Source organism: Centroberyx affinis, unplaced genomic scaffold, assembly GCF_046629955.1.
Source record: "Centroberyx affinis isolate AG114_WGS23_722 - 3 ecotype Tasmania unplaced genomic scaffold, CSIRO-AGI_Caff_v1 ptg002940l_1, whole genome shotgun sequence".
Lineage (NCBI taxonomy): Eukaryota > Metazoa > Chordata > Actinopteri > Beryciformes > Berycidae > Centroberyx > Centroberyx affinis.
In genome coordinates, this window is record NW_027281057.1 from 73,969 (window position 1) to 91,666 (window position 17,698).

General features: G+C 41.3%; 2 protein-coding genes across 6 annotated transcripts in view; both read right to left on the reverse strand.

Annotated features, from left to right (window-relative positions):
• Positions 1 to 10,560, reverse strand: part of pbx4 (pre-B-cell leukemia transcription factor 4) — a 28,310-nt gene extending 17,750 nt beyond the window's left edge. For 3 of the 5 annotated variants that reach the window (XM_071536786.1, XM_071536783.1, XM_071536784.1), the window contains exons 1-2: positions 9,858 to 10,560; positions 5,592 to 5,665 (exon numbers count right to left, since the gene is read on the reverse strand). In XM_071536786.1, coding sequence (XP_071392887.1) covers positions 5,592 to 5,665; positions 9,858 to 10,042 — 259 coding nt within the window. In that variant the 5' untranslated portion in view covers positions 10,043 to 10,560. Of the gene's footprint in view, positions 1 to 5,591; positions 5,666 to 7,135; positions 7,250 to 9,857 lie in introns of all 5 variants that reach the window. The other 2 variants (XM_071536785.1, XM_071536782.1) reach the window with 1 other exon arrangement.
• Positions 10,561 to 13,849: 3,289 nt separating this feature from the next.
• On the reverse strand, positions 13,850 to 17,581 carry LOC139658647 (kinetochore-associated protein DSN1 homolog). Its single transcript, XM_071536791.1, has 11 exons — positions 17,542 to 17,581; positions 17,188 to 17,224; positions 16,805 to 17,084; positions 16,625 to 16,698; positions 15,813 to 15,885; positions 15,580 to 15,667; positions 15,405 to 15,455; positions 15,149 to 15,220; positions 14,911 to 15,058; positions 14,579 to 14,666; positions 13,850 to 14,485 (listed from the first exon to the last, which is right to left on the reverse strand). The coding sequence occupies exons 1-11, from the start codon at positions 17,574 to 17,576 to the stop codon at positions 14,403 to 14,405; spliced, it is 1,029 nt and encodes a 342-aa protein (XP_071392892.1). The 5' UTR covers positions 17,577 to 17,581; the 3' UTR covers positions 13,850 to 14,402.
• Positions 17,582 to 17,698: the final 117 nt, after the last annotated feature.

Sequence of the window (17,698 nt, forward strand, 5' to 3'; positions counted from 1 at the left end):
TATAATAAAAGACTTAGGTTTCCAACAACTCATAAATTTTATGGCTACGTTCCAAATTAAGCTCTTTGAAAACGAATAATAATTAAACTGCTTTAATGAGGCTTGTGATTCACTGGACTTCAGGTGCTGTACTCTATCAAAGTCAGGAGCCAGGAAAACATCTAAGTCAATAATGTGAGGATTGGGAGGATTGGCTCCCAACAACATTTGAGCTTTAACAATTAAGTAAGCACCATCAAGTTTTTTTTTTGTTTTTTTTTGCTGTTGAAATTCACACATGGCCTCTGAAATGATGGGTTTAAAAATGAAAATGAGATTTCTAAGGGACTTGACATGTTACGGGTTTCTGCTAACTTTGAATAAACAAATGACAGCTGTGTGTTACTCCCAGCAGTGTTGTTTTTTTGTATTTTTACAGCTACAATAATGCTGTAATTCAATTAACATGTAATTGGGCCCATTTGGTTGCTGAATTGTAATTAGGACTACGTTGTTGAAGGATTAAAGGGGAATACCACTGAATTGAAGCTTTGGGATGTTATTCCTCTGTCCTAGGACCATTCAGCCTATATCAGATTGTTTATAGACAGCAGTGAACGCAAACATTAAATGAGAAAGAAGCGTCACCCCAGCTCCTGTGATGTCACACTGATACGCAGCCCCCTACAGAACCATCTGGAAAGGATGGAAATGCAGATAAGGGAATATTTAACCAATTAGCCCTTTTGCATCATTCCTAACAAAGGCCGCTCTAAAATCACTGTTAAGCACAATGTTGAGTGGCTTATTGCTTTTATAAAAATGGCAGTAAAACACCATGATTGTATTAAAAAAAGAACACAAATGTTCAATAAAATTCTTGATCAATAGTTCAATAATAATAGTAATTGTAATTATTCTGCCAAACAAAAGAATTCGCTCTTGAACAGTAGCTAAACAATGTAAGGGTTCAACATTAATAGGTTTTTCCATTTGCCCAGTTGGGCCAGTACATCAGTGAAAATATAGTAGGAGCAATTAGAATACTGGCCAGCAGGTAAAGATGAAAATACACACATATTTCATAATAATTAATTACGATAAAATGTATGATATTGATTAATGATTGAAAAAGAAAAAAAAAAAAAGCAAATAATTGTGAATAAATTAGAAATGTATGAATTGTTAGAACTTTGTAAAATTGAATAGTTTAAATTGGCCTTTTTTACACTTTTCCATGGATGAGCTATCGCAACCAACTGGGAGTAGCTTCCCTGTATATGTAACCAGCAGTAACACTGAAAAACAGACCAGAGGGGAAATTCATGCGGCTGGCAAGTCTGACCCTTCATCTGTCTTGTCATTATATTAATGGGATCTGATGAGGGGTTGTCAGCTAGCCGCTTTGCCAACATACTAGCCAAGTGCTGCCGGCTCTTATCGTGGGCATCGACTGTGTGTTTGCAGTAATTGTTAGTGCCTTGAAAAATCAGCCGGCTTGATCCACCTTACTCAGATAGACGACAAACGGTACAAACACTACGGGACTCATTCACAATTTTCCAGGCAAGGAAATGATCACCTCTACAATGACAGAAACACCTTTTTCTTTTTGCTTTGGAATTTGAAGTTCCCAGCACCGTTTCTGCTCCACAAAACTCTGAGTAACTCTGAGGTGGCGTCCGGTCTGATTGGTCAGAAGAAGCACAACAGAGAGGAGAGTGGGCCAGTGACAGAGCAGAGAGGCAAAGACACCAGACACATTTCTGGGGCACTGGCACAACTGGGCACCTGACTGACCAAGCCATTGGCCCAAAGTTAACTTACTGGCTGTGTTACTGGCTCCAGGTCATGGTTGCTGAGCAACACATACTGTATGTTCCATATGAGTGGTGCATATCACATGAGCAGTGATTTTCAGTTAGCGCATTAACATTTAAGTTAACCTTTATGCGGTCAAAGGTTTGCCTTTATCAGGTATTTAATAAGAGCTTTGAATGTGAATGAGCCAAACAGAACTCGACTACTTGTTTTATGATTACTGATTTGGAACATTAAAATCAAACCTGAATTCTTTAGCTGAGTGGTTTTCTACCTATGTTTTACCCCAAACTGATGATCCACATTACAGGATGTAAAGATAATGTTATGTTCTTATTATTTAGCAGCCTAATTATATTATTTTTAACTTAAAGCTAAAAAAAGGTTTACATTGCCACCTGGCCAAGAAAGTGAACTTGATTCCACAAAGCCCTGGTATGAAATCTGTCAAAAATAATGAGGTGTATTTGTGGGCAAATGTTCTATCATTCCAGTTCTTTCTTAAACTTAAAGCTGCAATATGCAACTTTTTTCACATTAAAATAATAAAAAATTAATACGATACATATTAGACATTATCAGACTGTCTGTGACCTTGTGTGTACATGCCTAAATCCCCCCCCGTTTGCCTGAAACTGGCTTTTCAGTGATGGTTGGGATGTTTTGGGATGTATAAAATTTGCTGTGAGTGTGTTTTTGTGGGTGTGTTGTATGAGCACAGCCAAAGGTGAGCCTGGTTGTGGCCATCAAGGTGAGGCCAGTGGCCATAACACAGGGAGATCACAGAACGCCAACAATGGCACACAGCAGTAAGAGAACAAAGTAAAGCGAAACTAAACATGCGGCAGACAAGACGTTCAAAAACATGGGTCAACATAAGCATTGCTTTTCCACACTGGCGCCATCTGAAGAAGATGAAAGGGCTGAGAAACAACACACAGCTGGCTTGTATACTGCTAGACACGTAGGATGCTAGCCAGTTTGTTCAATTTTCTACACAGCCCACAGAGTTCATCAGACAGCTTTTCAACATGAGTGAAAAGTGTTAGGGCGTGAACTTGCCCAACTGAGATGGAGGAGGGCAGGACTTGCAATACACTTTGCTGCCTCAAAGCAAAAAGTTGCATATTGTAGCTATTATTTCATCTGGAAAACTGTCCAAAAATAAACAACTGAACATGTTCAGGCTTCAAAAAGAGGGACTTGAGCTGGATGACAGAAGAAGAGTGAGTGACACATTCAGCATAGTAATTTGTCAAGCATGGGAAATGCATAAAAGTAAAGGAGGAATACCTCAAACAAAACCAAACTAAATGAAAAACTTCTGAGAGGAACTGCAGTGGCTTGCGAGAGATTTTGGCATAAGCTGTCCCATTGCACCAAGAGCTATTTTTACAGCAAATACCCATGAGAGCGAGGGGGAACAGAACTGAGTCGAAGCAAAGCCACTGTCTCTTCAACTTTGATCATTTCCCGTTTCTCTCCAAGTGCTGTAATGTCTTTTTTCGGAGCGAATCCTTAACAAAGAATTAACACAAAAAAATCAAATTTCACACAGATGAAGGTTATGTTTAATGTGAGAGCTCAGGACAACAGAGGCACTGTAGTGGAGGAGGAGTGTGTGTGTGTGTGTGTGTGTGTGTGTGTGTGAGGGGGGGGGTACTGGCATTTGCGCAGAACATTTCCTTTACAATGAAAACAATCTAACCAACTGCAGCACTCAGAGGAATTCACCTCCCCTCCCCCACTCCCCACCTCCCCTCCTCCACCACCACCATTACATTACCATATCAAAGCCCTGAGTTCAGAGCAAGTCTTCTCTTTCAAGAATGGGAGCGAGGCAAAGGGAGGGAGGGGGAGAGGACAAGACCGAAGCAGCAGGAGTAGACCCAAGACCGAGTTTGCTTTTATCCCTGTGCAGTGTGTGTGTGTGTGTGTGTGTGAGAGAGAGTGAGAGAGAGAGAGAGAGTGAGAGTGCGTGGGTGTGCCTACAAGTGCGTGTTTGTTAGTGAAAAGACTGCAGAAAATCTGTGGAGATACTAGAGGACTACTGATTGGGTCTTCCACAAGCTGCGCTGGAGAAGTCAATTCACATTCCAGAGGCACATAATGGAGCCTGCAGGGGGTCCGCTGGGGTAGCAGAGAAATGCCAAAGCAGGTACACAGTGCAGTTACGAGGGCATTACGTGGCAGATGGCCAGCAGAGTACAGGCAAAGCCACAGATCTCCACACACTGCCTTTATGTTTGGCATATTCAACTGAAGCATACCCCAGTGTTTACCTCTACATACTGTTCACCACACCTTGTCTGTTTTTCCACTCAGCTCACTGTAGCTATACACACTCACAGACCCTCTCTCTAGTTTGCTGGGAGACTAAATGTGAAAATCAAAGTGAATGGCATTAGGGTAAATAAGACCACTGGTTGCCTGGGAAACAGTGTACCCTGCCCCACTCACTCAAGCCTAGCCTTTACTTTCCTCCAATCACTGGAGAGCAATAATACATTATTGACAGAGGGCCACAACAGGCAGCAGTGCAGCATTTTCAAATTGTATTTGAACAGGAGAGATTTGCTGTAACGAGATACATAGAGAAATAGACAGAGAGAAAGACATAAAGAGAGAGAGAGAGACAGAGGGAGAGGATTCAAAAACCCGCCCCATTCACACTACCATAACCATCAATCTGCCATCTACTCCTGCCCTCCTCCTTTGAACCATACTAGAATCTGTCAGCTAGCTGACTGGAATAGCTAACAAGATGGGAATAAGCAGCTAGTTTACTTCGAGTAGGCTTCTGAGTAAGTGCAAATACGAAATAATTACATAAGCAATCATTTACATCAGGTCTTGTGTATTTGGAATAGAGCATTATTTGTTAAGACAAGGTCAGAATTGTCATTTTCAATTTGCTCTGCATGTAATGTTTGGATGACGGTATTGCATTGATATGCATAGTAATTTATTCCCAATACACAATTACCCCACACTGGTGTAGGGTTGTTTAACAATGTGTAAAAAAAACACATCCCTTTGTACTGAAGTAGCATAACAGTTTATACTACATAGCAATAACCCCTGTGGAGTTTTCCATATGTGCCGGCTGTCAACTAGCTGTGCATGAACTTACTGTCAGGATCAAGTTTCAGTTCTTGAAGTAATAGTTTGGATATGGTAGCTTCAGGTCTACATTCCCCCGTCTTAATCTAGTGATGTATGTGCCTGATGTTGTGACATTAATCTGTGGGCTGGGTTTCCCCCCACAGTTCAAGAATTTTGTCACATTAAAATTAAATAATTTGAGATGGAAATTGACCAGAATGCAAAACTATAACACCCAGCAGACAATTTTTCCCCCATTCTGCTATTCCATGTCCAAATGGAAATCACAAGTACGATTTGAAAAGTTACTATATGAACACAGAGTTGGTCTTGGTCTTTCAACTAGTCTGACTAGTGTTTCCAAGGGACTAGCCCAATAAGATTAGTTTCGGCGGTCAGCATGAAGTCTGGACAGAGGCCAAACATAGGTTAAACTACAAACAGGAATGGATGGGATAAGCTTGAACCAATGCTATATTTTCAAACCCCTGCAGCTAAATCAGCGCTACAACCTATAGGATCAATAGAATGTCAATAGAGTTCTCTGTGTGGCCAATAAAAGATCAACTTAGTGCCAGGGAAACAATTATCGGAGCAAAGGAGCCACCGATACACTACATCTAAACACTGGGATACAACCTGAACAGACTGAGAATATAAAGAGACCAAGTGAAGTAGAGACTCACCCGTCTTCTCTTTGATCTCACAGAGAACGCTGAAGAGGGCTGGCTTCATTCTGTGACAGTTCAGGGCATGCTTCCTGTAAGAGAGGAGGGAATAAAAGAGAGGCGAGGGGGATTACAATAAACAGACCTCTATCTCAAGTCGCTCCATGTCCTCCCCCATAAAAACAGGTAGAGGTATTGTATGTATTAGGATACAGCATTTTCAAGAGTGTAGTGCAACACAGAATGACAGAGCCATGCTGTTTAAAGGCATTTTCAGTAGCCAGACGCCTTTGTCAGTGCACAAGCATCCCTAATGTGTCTCAACTAGCAAGAGTAATGTTGTCATTTGGATGCTTTGCACTGTGGGATAGGCAATGATGTCAAACCTCAAGATCACCATTATTGTGCACCTGATTTCACAGTTAATACATGGAAATCTAATTTCTACCTCTTACAGAAAGACATGTTCTATGAAAGTAGATGGTGAATTGATAAAGACAATTAGGATTGCCATACAGTATAATAGTAATTAAAAAGGAGAACAAGCAAAACGCCTACCGTTCAATGTAAACAAATCAAATCATATCTGAGAAACAGAAATGCATATGAATACACGCGCACACAGCTTACCCCTTTGTCTTAAACACAGTAAGACTGGACTACTGAAGCAAAAGCCTGATCCTAGAATGACCCTGACTGGCATGCCACTACTGAGCGTAGTGTTAACTACTAAACACTGACAGTACAAAAACATTAACATCACAAAAAGGAGTACTTTGGCAGAAGAACGTATATGGAACTGCATTTCTTAAGTTTAAATATATGTTTTAACTTGCATCCAAACACATATAAAAGACACATATGACAAAAACATCTATAACTCGTGTATTTCTGATCACTTGTTTTTCAGATCCTGTAGTTTACACAAGCAAGGCACTAGCAGGTATTCTATGGAGATATTCAGTCTTTTACAAATCACAACAGCCATCATCTAGAGCAAAAACAGAAAATTTTATGTTATTTATTACAATTTTAATCAGTGATTGGAAAAAAAAACATTACTGATGTGCAACATACAATTCAAGTTTACATGGAAAAACAAAACCAGCATGAGGCCTCTGCCTCTAACAATGATGAGCACGAATTGGAAAAGATGAAACACAAAGAAAAAACTTGAAGATCGTCCCAAAATCAGGCATTCCTTTTCCAAAAAGACATCACCAAGGGCACATTTAAAACAACCACAGATGAATATGATTTGGCTACACCTGACCTCAACACCAATTCCAGTTGTGAATGTCTACTACACTATGTGATGACTATGGGGACCAGCACCAGACGAATGTTACGCCTGTATGCCAACGAAGTGTACCTATGTTTCTATGAAGATAGCAAGGCAGTTTGGTGTAAAGAGTAAGCGTCTAGAGTGAGTATGTAATTATGTCCACCTATATATCAGTTTCATTTTGTCACTGCTGGATTTGAGTTGGGGGGGTTGCCTTCAACATGGAGGGTATGAGCAGGAGGGGGAGAAGGGGGTGCTCATGCGGTCCTGTACTGACCTGTGCTGGAAGTTGAGTGGCAGGCCACCCCCTGCCGTGCCCCCCCCTGCTCCCCCTCCCTCTGTGGGGTCGTCTGATCCACCCCAATGCGCCGGCGACTCCTCTGGCCAGCATCTGAACATATGGCGACAGGGTGAGAGGATGAGGGCGGGGTGGTGTGCAGGTAGTGTACTCTGCAACACCAGGTTCCTGTGCTGCCCTGACCACTCCCCATCCCAACACACTGCCACCCTACGCGACAAGAGCGCCACGCTCCTGTGTGAGCCACCTCACACGTTCATTTGTTGATCATTACTAAGGGGAAGATAATTCTGTACATGGCAAACTTGATTGGGGTAAAGAATGATGTTGATGAGGGCTGTGCATTAGAAGTAATTCCAGCTGCGGCAGTGCTGCAAGTCCATATTAGCAGACCTATTTTGTACACATAGGCTGCTTTAGTACTGAAGTCTGCTCGAGTTTTTGCCTTTTACCTGGAGTAAACCCAAGAAGGAAATTAGCACCAGCCAGATGCTGGTACAGTAAGTTCAAGCTACTCTATCAGCTAACGGTAAACAACAACTGTTCAAAGGCCGAATATTTCATCATTAGAATCACCTTTATTGATGATGTACATATGTACATGAATGCATTAAGAATTTGTGCTGTGCATGCTATATAATCTCTATCTAGTTCTCTGAACTACAATAGGCTGCATTCTCCTACGAATTAGTCCTCCACACATATGGTATGGAGGAGACATGCTCTGAGTGGGAGTTTAGATCAATACACATCTCTACCAGCCTAGAGCAAAGCAATCTTTGGCACTTCCGAAGCAGCCACACCTTTATCTTTAATTAGTTTTTCAGCACAGCCTTTTAAAATCTACTAATAGGCCACTTCTATTCTAGCCAAGTAAACAGTTCCTTAGACAAGCACTGTTTTTTTTTTAAATCCACAAAAAAGTGGAATTCACATTATCTGATTCACCTTAGTATAACAACTAGGCTTTGTTGTATAAATGGTCATCACAAATCAGAATGATACAAAGGGCTAGTGACAAAAGTCAAAACCCAGAATAGGCAAATAATAATAATAATAATATAATACTACTGATAACAATAATAATATTCAGAGAAAAACTAAAGAAAATTAGATGTCTACACAGAATAATGCCAAGCAAAATGTTTCACTCCGATGATTAGGATGAGCTATTAAGTCCTCAAACTTGTTCTGAAAAAAGGTAATATCCCAGTGTTCATAAGCTGCTGGTATAGCATCATCCCTCCCCCTCACCACCACCATCTCATTAATAGAAACTCGATTTGCGGACAGCTGCACTCGCGTACACATTATAGGAGAATTGATTGCACCCAGCACACAATGAAAAGGATGAACACCAGGGAGGGAGGGAGTGAAAGAGGAGTGAATTAATTAAGAGAACCAGGTGGTCAAATGTTGGGTGGAAAATCACTAGCTAATGACACATCACACTGTGGCCACAGTCTTGCAGTGGACGCTTGTCTATTGTTAAAATACTAACGCCTCAACTTAAGCTGACCTTATGCTCCTTCGAGCCACATGGCAAATGAATGCGTGTCATTGGCATATTGCTATGCATACTCTCGACAATCATGATATGTAAACATACCTCTTGTGCAAACATAAGTGAAGAGTCATATGAATGAAAGATTGCTGTCATCACGGGCAGTACTGGCCCGACATCATTTGAGGCCATTCAACAATCACTATCTTAAATTATCTACTAATTTGCATTTCAATGACAAACGTTATCGACAAAAGCACTCATTAGATGTAGAAAGGCATTTAAGATAGCCAACACATCATCCACGCAATTAGGTACTTTGCTGTAGCCTAGATTTTATTAGACGCAGGTAGACCTAATTAGGCATATTCTGTTTAGCAACATATCAAAGCTTTGGTAGCATGACCAGACCGCATTTCGCTTAGATGGGCTGCCTCCAACAACTAGCAAAACAAACAGAGAGCCTTTTGTATGTTGTTGGTTTACTCAAAGTTTTGATGGATTGTCACATATTAAAACCTAAAGAGAATCTGAGTCGCTCACGTTATAGTGACCTATGAACCAATGTAGCCATAATTGAAAGTCTCCTGAAATATCTAAGATGCATCTTTGAGATGCATGGGGTACTAAAGGCCATAAAATATTACAACTAATGTAGCCCGAGGATGCGCGGGGCAAATAGTATTTTGCGAAACCGAGCACAAAGTATATTCAATGTAAAGCAAAGACAACATGTGCTAGATAAAGGGGTTAGGTCGATTTTATAAGGCTATCATTATCATAGCGGGTAAGGGGTCAGCACTTTTTACCTTCAGTGAGCATTGTATGGAGAAATCTTAACTATTATCCCCATATTTAGCCAGGAGAGTGTGTTTATAAACTACAGGGTTAGGGTTTGCAATAAAGTGCGAACTTCCGACAACAAAGAAACAAGCAAAGGAGCATGTTTTCAAACTACTGCAAACAGCACTGCAATTTGCGTGTACAAGTTACCCTACAAGTTAATTTATTGTTTTAGCAGCTAATTCGATACACTAACATGTGAAGTTACCTTAATGTTACCACTGTGCATTACCGCACATGAATGTGAAACTCTTCGACTATTAAGCAGAAAATAAGAAAGACATCCAGCATATTTTAGCCTAGCTAGCCTGTGTGGAAAATATCGGCATTTTCTCAGTCTTTCGCCTGTCTTACCTGGCCTGTGCTTCGTCCAGGCTTTCGTCGGTGATGGCCATTATTTGCTGTAGGATATCCCCTATGTCTTGTTGAGGTTGACCGAGTGACTGCTGTTTCCTGACCGAGTCTGGGTCACCCACATCGGCTTGTGATAGTCCACCGAGTCCGGCGAGACCCGTCAGCATCCTGGTCTGGTCATCCATACTTTCAAAGAAAACTCGCCGTTTTCCTCAGTCGAAGAATACACACAAATAGCTAGCCAGTTAGCTAGCCAGCAAAGTATTTTCTACGACAAATCATACACCACTTCTTAATTTACCCGATAGCTAAGATTAGCAAGTAGTTACCCGCTGTTGTCAAAAAACGATAGTAAAAAAACACGCTCTACATCCGCCTGTGTTTTTACTTATTCTCAAGTCAATAAACGCGGCCAAGCTAATGCTAGCTAACTACCGAGTGAAAAGCAGCTAGTAGCTGTAGCCCAGCAAAAAAGCAGCAGTGACGAGCTCAGCTAGCCACACATGCACAGACTGTGTGAGCTGGCGGACAGCGCCTCGCACATTTTCGAAGAAACGTAAAAATAACGTGCAAACACTTTTGCGTTAAAATAAAACACGTCAGTCCCAAAAAGCACTAGACGTGTCGTGTGGACACCGAGTAAGCTGTCGGACTGTCCAGCTCCAGTCAGATATCGTCTATCAAAACAGACCAGGGTTTGCCATTGTTGTTGTCGCGAGGGGAGCGTGAGTGTGTGTAGGATGTTCTGGGCTGCGCGAGCGGTGTGCGTTACCCATTGAACACCAGAGAGCGTGAGCTTGCGTGTAGGCTAATCAGTAGGCTAGTCTACTGTAGAAAACGAGAGCTAATTTATTCAGATACTCAGCTATGTTAGCTGGTGTAATATGGCCAGCAACATAGAAAATGTGAATTTTATTTCGCAATGATGTTGGACATGAAGAGCTTTCCATCCTCTATAACTGAATAGCTGTTACCTCAGCTCACATATCCAAGATTTTCCTCGTGCACGGCCTTTTTTTGTGGGTGCACGGCCTTTATTGCTAGCTAGAGCCCTCTACGTCACCAACATTGGTTGACCACTATCATAATTACGTTCAAATGTTGAATGTTATATATGCGACGCACCCATTTTTCTTAATATGAATGAAAAAGTGTAGCCTATGAACCGATGTAATTTACATGTTAGAGTTCAGCAGCATAATAGAACACGTTTCAAAACAAAGTAAAATGTGAAATTAATTCTTAAAACAACACTGTTACAGAGGTATTCTGAAGGGCTGGGATAATGTGCTAGTTGACCTTATGCCATGCTACATAGTTGTAAATCCAGAAAATCGCCTATTATGTTGTAATAACCAAGGTGTTAAAGCCACAGGTCTTGCAGGTCAGAGGAGACTGTGGCTCCATGTCAGTGGTTGCTGCAGCTGGACAGATGCCCCTTGGAAACCTGTGCTGGTGCCACTGGTGAGGGTCCAACTATATAAACCTCACTGGGTCAAACAGGGCACACCCAAAGTGTATAAAACACTGTGATATTAATCAGTGTGTTGAATGGGAGAAGGAAGATTTACTAAGACAGTCTGCAGTGACTTACTGCTTTACAATGATAGTCTTCAACTGAATATTGAAACTGATTTGGTCAATATAAGTCCAAAAGTATATTCACTGATATGCATATGTGTACACAGATAATGGCAATTTTAGAGGCAATATTAGAACTCAAAGCAAAACAGTCCAACCCAAGACCATCACTCTGTCCTAAACCCCCAATGAATGAAACATCCCATCAGTTTTCAGTATGAAAATGTTGACAGCACAGATTGAAAACAAGTGTCCTCGTTTTTTTGCAAACTGGGCAATTCTGCTGTAGTTTATCACTCAGATCAGAGAGACAGCTTTCCAAGACGAATGGCCAGCTGAATGGATGTGGAGGAGAGCCGCAGCCAGCGCTGCTGTACTGAGAAGAGATGATGGGTGTGCATGAGGGAGTGGGACCAAACTGGCAGTGGTTTATGCTGACTCTCCACACATCCATCTACTACAATCTGTGGCTAATCAATCTAAAGTTAGAGACAACAAGAATAGAGAATACAGTAAACCTAAACAGTAATTGCTCTTTGCATGTGCATATAGTACAACAATTTAGGCTGAAATAACCACAGTGCAGTGGAATTTAGCCCTATAAAAAAGGTTAGTTCTACCACAACTAAATCTTCAATCTTGTAAAATCCACTGTTTGGCATCCAGGTTTCAGACAAAAAAACAAACTGTTTTCACTTCCTTTCTTTGTCAGTAGACTATAAACAAGGAACCTGAAGGAAGGCCTGGGACCCCCTGCTCACCTTCACCATAGCAGTCAAAAATAACACATTAAAGCCTTTCTCACCACACCCAAGGCACCTTAATCCAAATGTGCATTACTTCCAAATCAAATAGTCTAAAAAATAACTTCTAACAAGGTGTTTCCTGGGGTCACCTAGATTAGTGGTTCTCAACATGAGGTCTGGGGACCACCAGGGGTCCTTGAGGGGGTACCCAGCAAATTGATGAATTGTTAAACTTCACCATTATTTCATTTCTAAGAAGTTAACACAATTAGAGAATGTAGAAGAAAAGACTATTTTCATCATAGTTTCATTGTTATCTCTCTACCTACAATACAGATAGTCATGGAATTCTGGACAAAATCACATCAAACGATTAAAATATTCTCAGATTTGGGTCTGAGAGACAAAATCTCATCAAATGGGGTTCTGTGGTCCTAATGTGTACTACATTAGGGGTCCTTGATGTGAAAAAGGTTGAGAATCACTGACCTAGATGACAGGACATTTAAAACAGCAACTCAATTCAGCTTGGGGTTGAACAATTTTCCAGTGAGAAGGTGCTATAGTGTCAGCAACTGATCCCACTGTCATTGCCTATCACTGTCAACAGACCTTTTTTTTTAAAAATAAGGAGACAATTTCAGTGATTTCTTAAACTTCGTTGCGTGTTTCCATTGCCGATTCATTTAAAGAGCATTCCTGGGTAACTTATTTTAGTTTGGATGCTAAAGACGCCCTCCTCTCACCCCACAAGCATCAAGCCTCATTTTCATCTAAATAAGAATCGATCTCTCCTGCTGCGCACCATCCTTCCTGACTCACAACTCTCACGGTCATAACCCCGCTTCCCTTCTCCTCGCTCGTCTCTTGAATACAATCAGGAGTAAATCTCACTACACACCATGTTGAGGATCATAACCGCAGAGCACAAAAAAGTCATTCACATATTTCATGTTTACAATAAGAAGGATTTCCCCCTGCTGCAATTATCAAAGGAACAGAATGAGTAGAAACATTAATAAGTGAATAGCGCCAAGAGAATTAAACTGATGGAGTGCGAGCGAACAAAGCTTTGACTGACTGGCACAATGTCAAAGCTTCGTTCTGCATCAGTGACCCAGCCAAATGCAAGAGATGGGAGTGAGTCACTGTGGGGGGAGGGGCCTCCTCCTGAATGGTCAGGGGACACTCAGGAGGTGGAATAGATGCAGCACCAGGAGAGAGTAAATCTGACTGGAAATGAGCGTTAAAAAGGACGGGACATACTGTGAAAATCATGGGCAAACTACAGAGCGAGTGTCATCTTCATTCAAACTGCTTCATGTTTTACCCACAGCAAAACGTTTTTCACAGTTAATGCTTTCCTGTTATGCATATACAAGTCAGTTCCAAATGAAAAGGCAGGTAACCTCTGAGCAAGTTTCATGAGCAACCCTTCTGTTTTTGGAAAAGAGACCATGTATACAAGCAGGGTTCCCCTACTCCTTAGGGGATTCTTATCGAGGACATTTACAAAGCATTGATGAAACTGCACAAGCATATACAGGATTTAAAAGTGTCCTCCATCACTGCAATTTGCATGCAGTGAAACCATTTCAGAAAGCATAAAAAATGTGCTTTGGTAGTTCCCATTATATTCATATCTGGTTATTTTAGGACCACAGATCAGTTTGGTCCTAGCAGGTGGGGAATTGCTTCCACAATATTAATTAAATGTTAATGGGAACTTTTGAGAGGCAACAGCAACCTGGTTTTGTAGGACCAACATTTTCTGAGACATTTGTCAAATCCTTTATTTTCCATGACTGGAAATCTCATCTTAAATTGTCCAGTTTTTACAGGATGAATCTTTACTAATTAAAGCAGAATTGAAAAATCCACTGAGCATGTCAGTTTTGGAAAAAGAGCTGCATTGCCACCTGCTGGTCAAAGACATGCATTACCTGGATCTCTCTGCTAAACAATCCGGCTGCTCAAACTGACTGAAAGGGGGTTTTGTTATTAAAAAGATAAAATTAGGGTTTACTATATACAGTAACACAAGACACCAAAGAGAACAGTCAAATCCAGAAATAATATGTACAGATAGATCATAGAGCAGTAAAACAAACAGAAATATATGTATAATTCTGGACAGGACTACAAATGAGCTCCGTGTCATGAAGAGCCCGGTCCATTAAGAGAGTTGATGGGTCTTGCTCGCCTCCGGCCAGAGGGACTACGAAGTCGCAGAGGATAAAGGAAGCGCCACCAGATTCCCGATGATGTCAGGTGAAAGATCCTGGAATCCTTCCTCTGCCGCTGGGGGAGGGGAATGATTGTGTATTAAACTTGCCAGTTCATTGATGAAAAACCATGAAATAATTCCATAGCGAACATGAAATATTTCCATACCCAATCTGCCACTGGTCTCTTTCACCAATAACTGTGAATGCTCCTGGATGGTCAGAAGCTCTCGAACCATCTTGCACTGTGTGTCCATCTACATAAAAAAATATTAATTAGAGATTAAATACAATCATGCAACAGATCGTGATTGAGAAATAAAGTGCAGGAGATGTGGAGTTTTCTTGCAGCCTGTCTTGAGATTTTCACATTTGAGTCATTGCACTTAACCAAAATATTCAAACACCTCTAGTATTTCAATGGATCTCAATAAAAGCTACAATATTTCCAATGATTTCCCCCATGAAGATCATTAAAGTTTCATCTAATTTCCAACGTACCACCATCTCCATAGTGTGCAGTATGGGCTGCTGTTTACAGAGCAGACTTCGGTAGTCTGGTTTACTCTGTATGAGCTGGTGCTGTGAAGACCGGGCCAGAGAGGAGGGGTCTAACGTTACACCGCTCTCCTGACCCTGCTCCACTTTCCTGTGCAAGACAAACACAGAATACGTTATTGACACACACACTGTAACAAGCAGCAGTATCGTATCCCTCGATGACAATACACACGCTCACTTTGCCAGTTCCTTCGCTTTACTCCGGTGTTTGTTCAACAAAGCCTCCCAAGAGTCACTCTCTGCCTGGAGCCTGAAACACAAAATGGTGAAGACTGAAAAGCACCGCACATGTGGTAGGTTACTCCAAGTTTGATTGAATCGTTTCAAGTGTCTGGAGTCTGGTTTGTATAAAGACTATGTGCGCGGCAACTCACTTTAAACAAGAACAAAAACATGTACACCCAGTGAATAATGGTGAAAAAGAGGAAACATGCCTGTGGATGGCTTTCTGGGTCTGTTCCATGGATTTCTGCACTGCAGGGTCACTGGAACGAAAACCAAACAGTCAGAAGGACAAATGTAACAGAAAAGGGCAATTTGGAGGCAACAACAAAAAAATCAATCAAGACACCCATTGCAGTGTATAAAGAAAAACAGCAACTGCATCACCTAGCTGTAGCAGCGGGGAGTTGTTGACACTGTGGTTCACTGCGTATGCTTTTGGCCAGACAGCACCATTCTTTCTGCATGTGCTCAACTAGGACAAGGAAAAGGACAGAAATCAATTAAGCCAAATATTTATCTTCCACATCTTCCGTCTTCCAGTTTTAGTCTGAAAGACAAGCTTTATGAACCATGTAATAGATGCAAGCCTATCAAATGTAGTTTGGACAAGCACTAACCTTGTTTTTGAAATGACTCCAGCGAGGCGTTTGGCGTTGACTGCAGCGAATTTTGAGTTCTCTCTACTGCCAACTAGAAACAAAGCAGGGGAGATTAGACAGATAAATCCATCAGAAATTTGACCTATGACCAATTTGAATTTGAACTATATCTCAGCCAAGAGCTACTTGAGATCTCTGGGCTGGGTCAGGCTCTTTAAGAACGTAAATCCTGCCAACACAGTTTCCAATACTGTTTATACAGTAAATGAATGTGGTGATTTTAAATTCTAATTATTGATTTGAAAGCAAGCAAAACTGTAGGCCTGTTTTTTTTTTCTTAAGACAGCCCAGCATTAGATATAATCATTTTAAAAAGGCATGATCTACTTGGAGGTGCTGAAGCAGACTCCCTCATTTGGGACTCATTACTTCATTAGTATGTATTCCTGAACAAAAACATCAACACTTATCTCTATAGTTTGGAGTTTAACATTACACTGAATCCTAGACTTTGATTTTATAACAATGCATTTATAATAATGTAAAAATCACTAGTTGTTTGAGTTGCCCGGATCCAAGGAGGAAGGCTATTTACAACAGTAAAGAGAGCTTGCCTGTTTACTGTTTAAGCAGTGAATGTTTTCCTGGACCTATTCCCTTTCCAAGTGTTTACTGCTGAGTGAAAAAGATGAATGAAAATATGGCCTTTTTTTTTTTTACTAAGAACAGCCAACTCCAGTGAGGTGGTGAAAAGTGTAAAGTATTTATTTGTTCATATATTATCAGTTTTGTTGAAATGATTAAGATCCATGTGGCCCAGACAAACTCACCCTCATTGAAGCCTCCATTAGTTTCTCCAGCCTCTCTTGCTGTGACAAGGACGTGCTTATGCTCCTGCACAGAACTAAGAGAAACACAGAAACACTGTCATTCACACTACAGACAACATATAAATGCCCTCACTATTCTGTACTACTGACAAATAGGAGGCAGAAGGACAGGCGACTGACTCTGATAAGGGTTGGGGAGAGCAGGGAGAGAGCGCCGGCCTATGGTGGCTCTCCTCCAGGATTTCCTCCGTGTATTGCAGCTGACAGAGGGTCCTTCAGTGGGGACGAGTCCCTCCGAGGTTTCTGCCTGCATCTCTTCTCGGCCTGTCTCCATACCTCCCTCCCCTGCATCGGGCATCGGTGTGGTGGAGGGTGGGGAGCCGGTGCGAGGTGACTTGCTCGGGGTTGCTCGGCTGGGGCTTGTGGAAGCTCTTTTGTGGCTCTGTTTCAATGAGTTGACCTTGATATACAGTGAGATTGAACAAAGAATAATAAAGTAATCAACTTGTGGCATGGTCATAAGAGTCAGATCAGCTGTTAAGTTGATGGTAAGTGTATTTTACCTCATCCTGGGTATCTGCAACGGCGTCACACGCGCGACTGTTAACGACAGAGTGAATGGATCAGAAAACTTTGTAAACTTACTACACACAGACTGCTACAACACGTTGCTCTGCTAAATATTTGGCTATATTATTAGTGTTGCTATATAATAACATTAACCGTACAACTAGTTAACATTCGCTAACAACACTAGTCTGCAGACCACACACATGATTTGCTTTGAGAGCGAAGCTCAAACGGAGATACCAATCGATTTGAAACTATTTTATTCTATTTATCGAATACAACACAAGCATATAACTTTTCGACTGTTTATCCTGTTGTCGTACTTCCAAAAACAAAAAGATACAAACCTGTCTTGTGCTGTTTTCAATTGTATATCCGCCATTTTTCTTTCAAAGTTTCCTTTGCAGAGCGCGCCCAACAAGCCTGAGCTATGCATGCTGGGAAATGTAGTGTGATATTAGGTGAGTACAGCGAGTTTAGTGACCTCACTGTACTTTAGCCTAT

Excerpts from the sequence above, each read along its gene's own strand:
- LOC139658647 (XM_071536791.1), bottom strand. The coding sequence starts at position 17,576 with ATGGCGGATATACAATTGAAAACAGCACAAGACAG. Across the intron at positions 17,085-17,187 it reads TTGCAGATACCCAGGATGAG|GTCAACTCATTGAAACAGAG; the intron begins GTAAAATACACT and ends CTGTATATCAAG. Across the intron at positions 15,886-16,624 it reads TAATGGAGGCTTCAATGAGG|TTGGCAGTAGAGAGAACTCA; the intron begins GTGAGTTTGTCT and ends CTTTGTTTCTAG.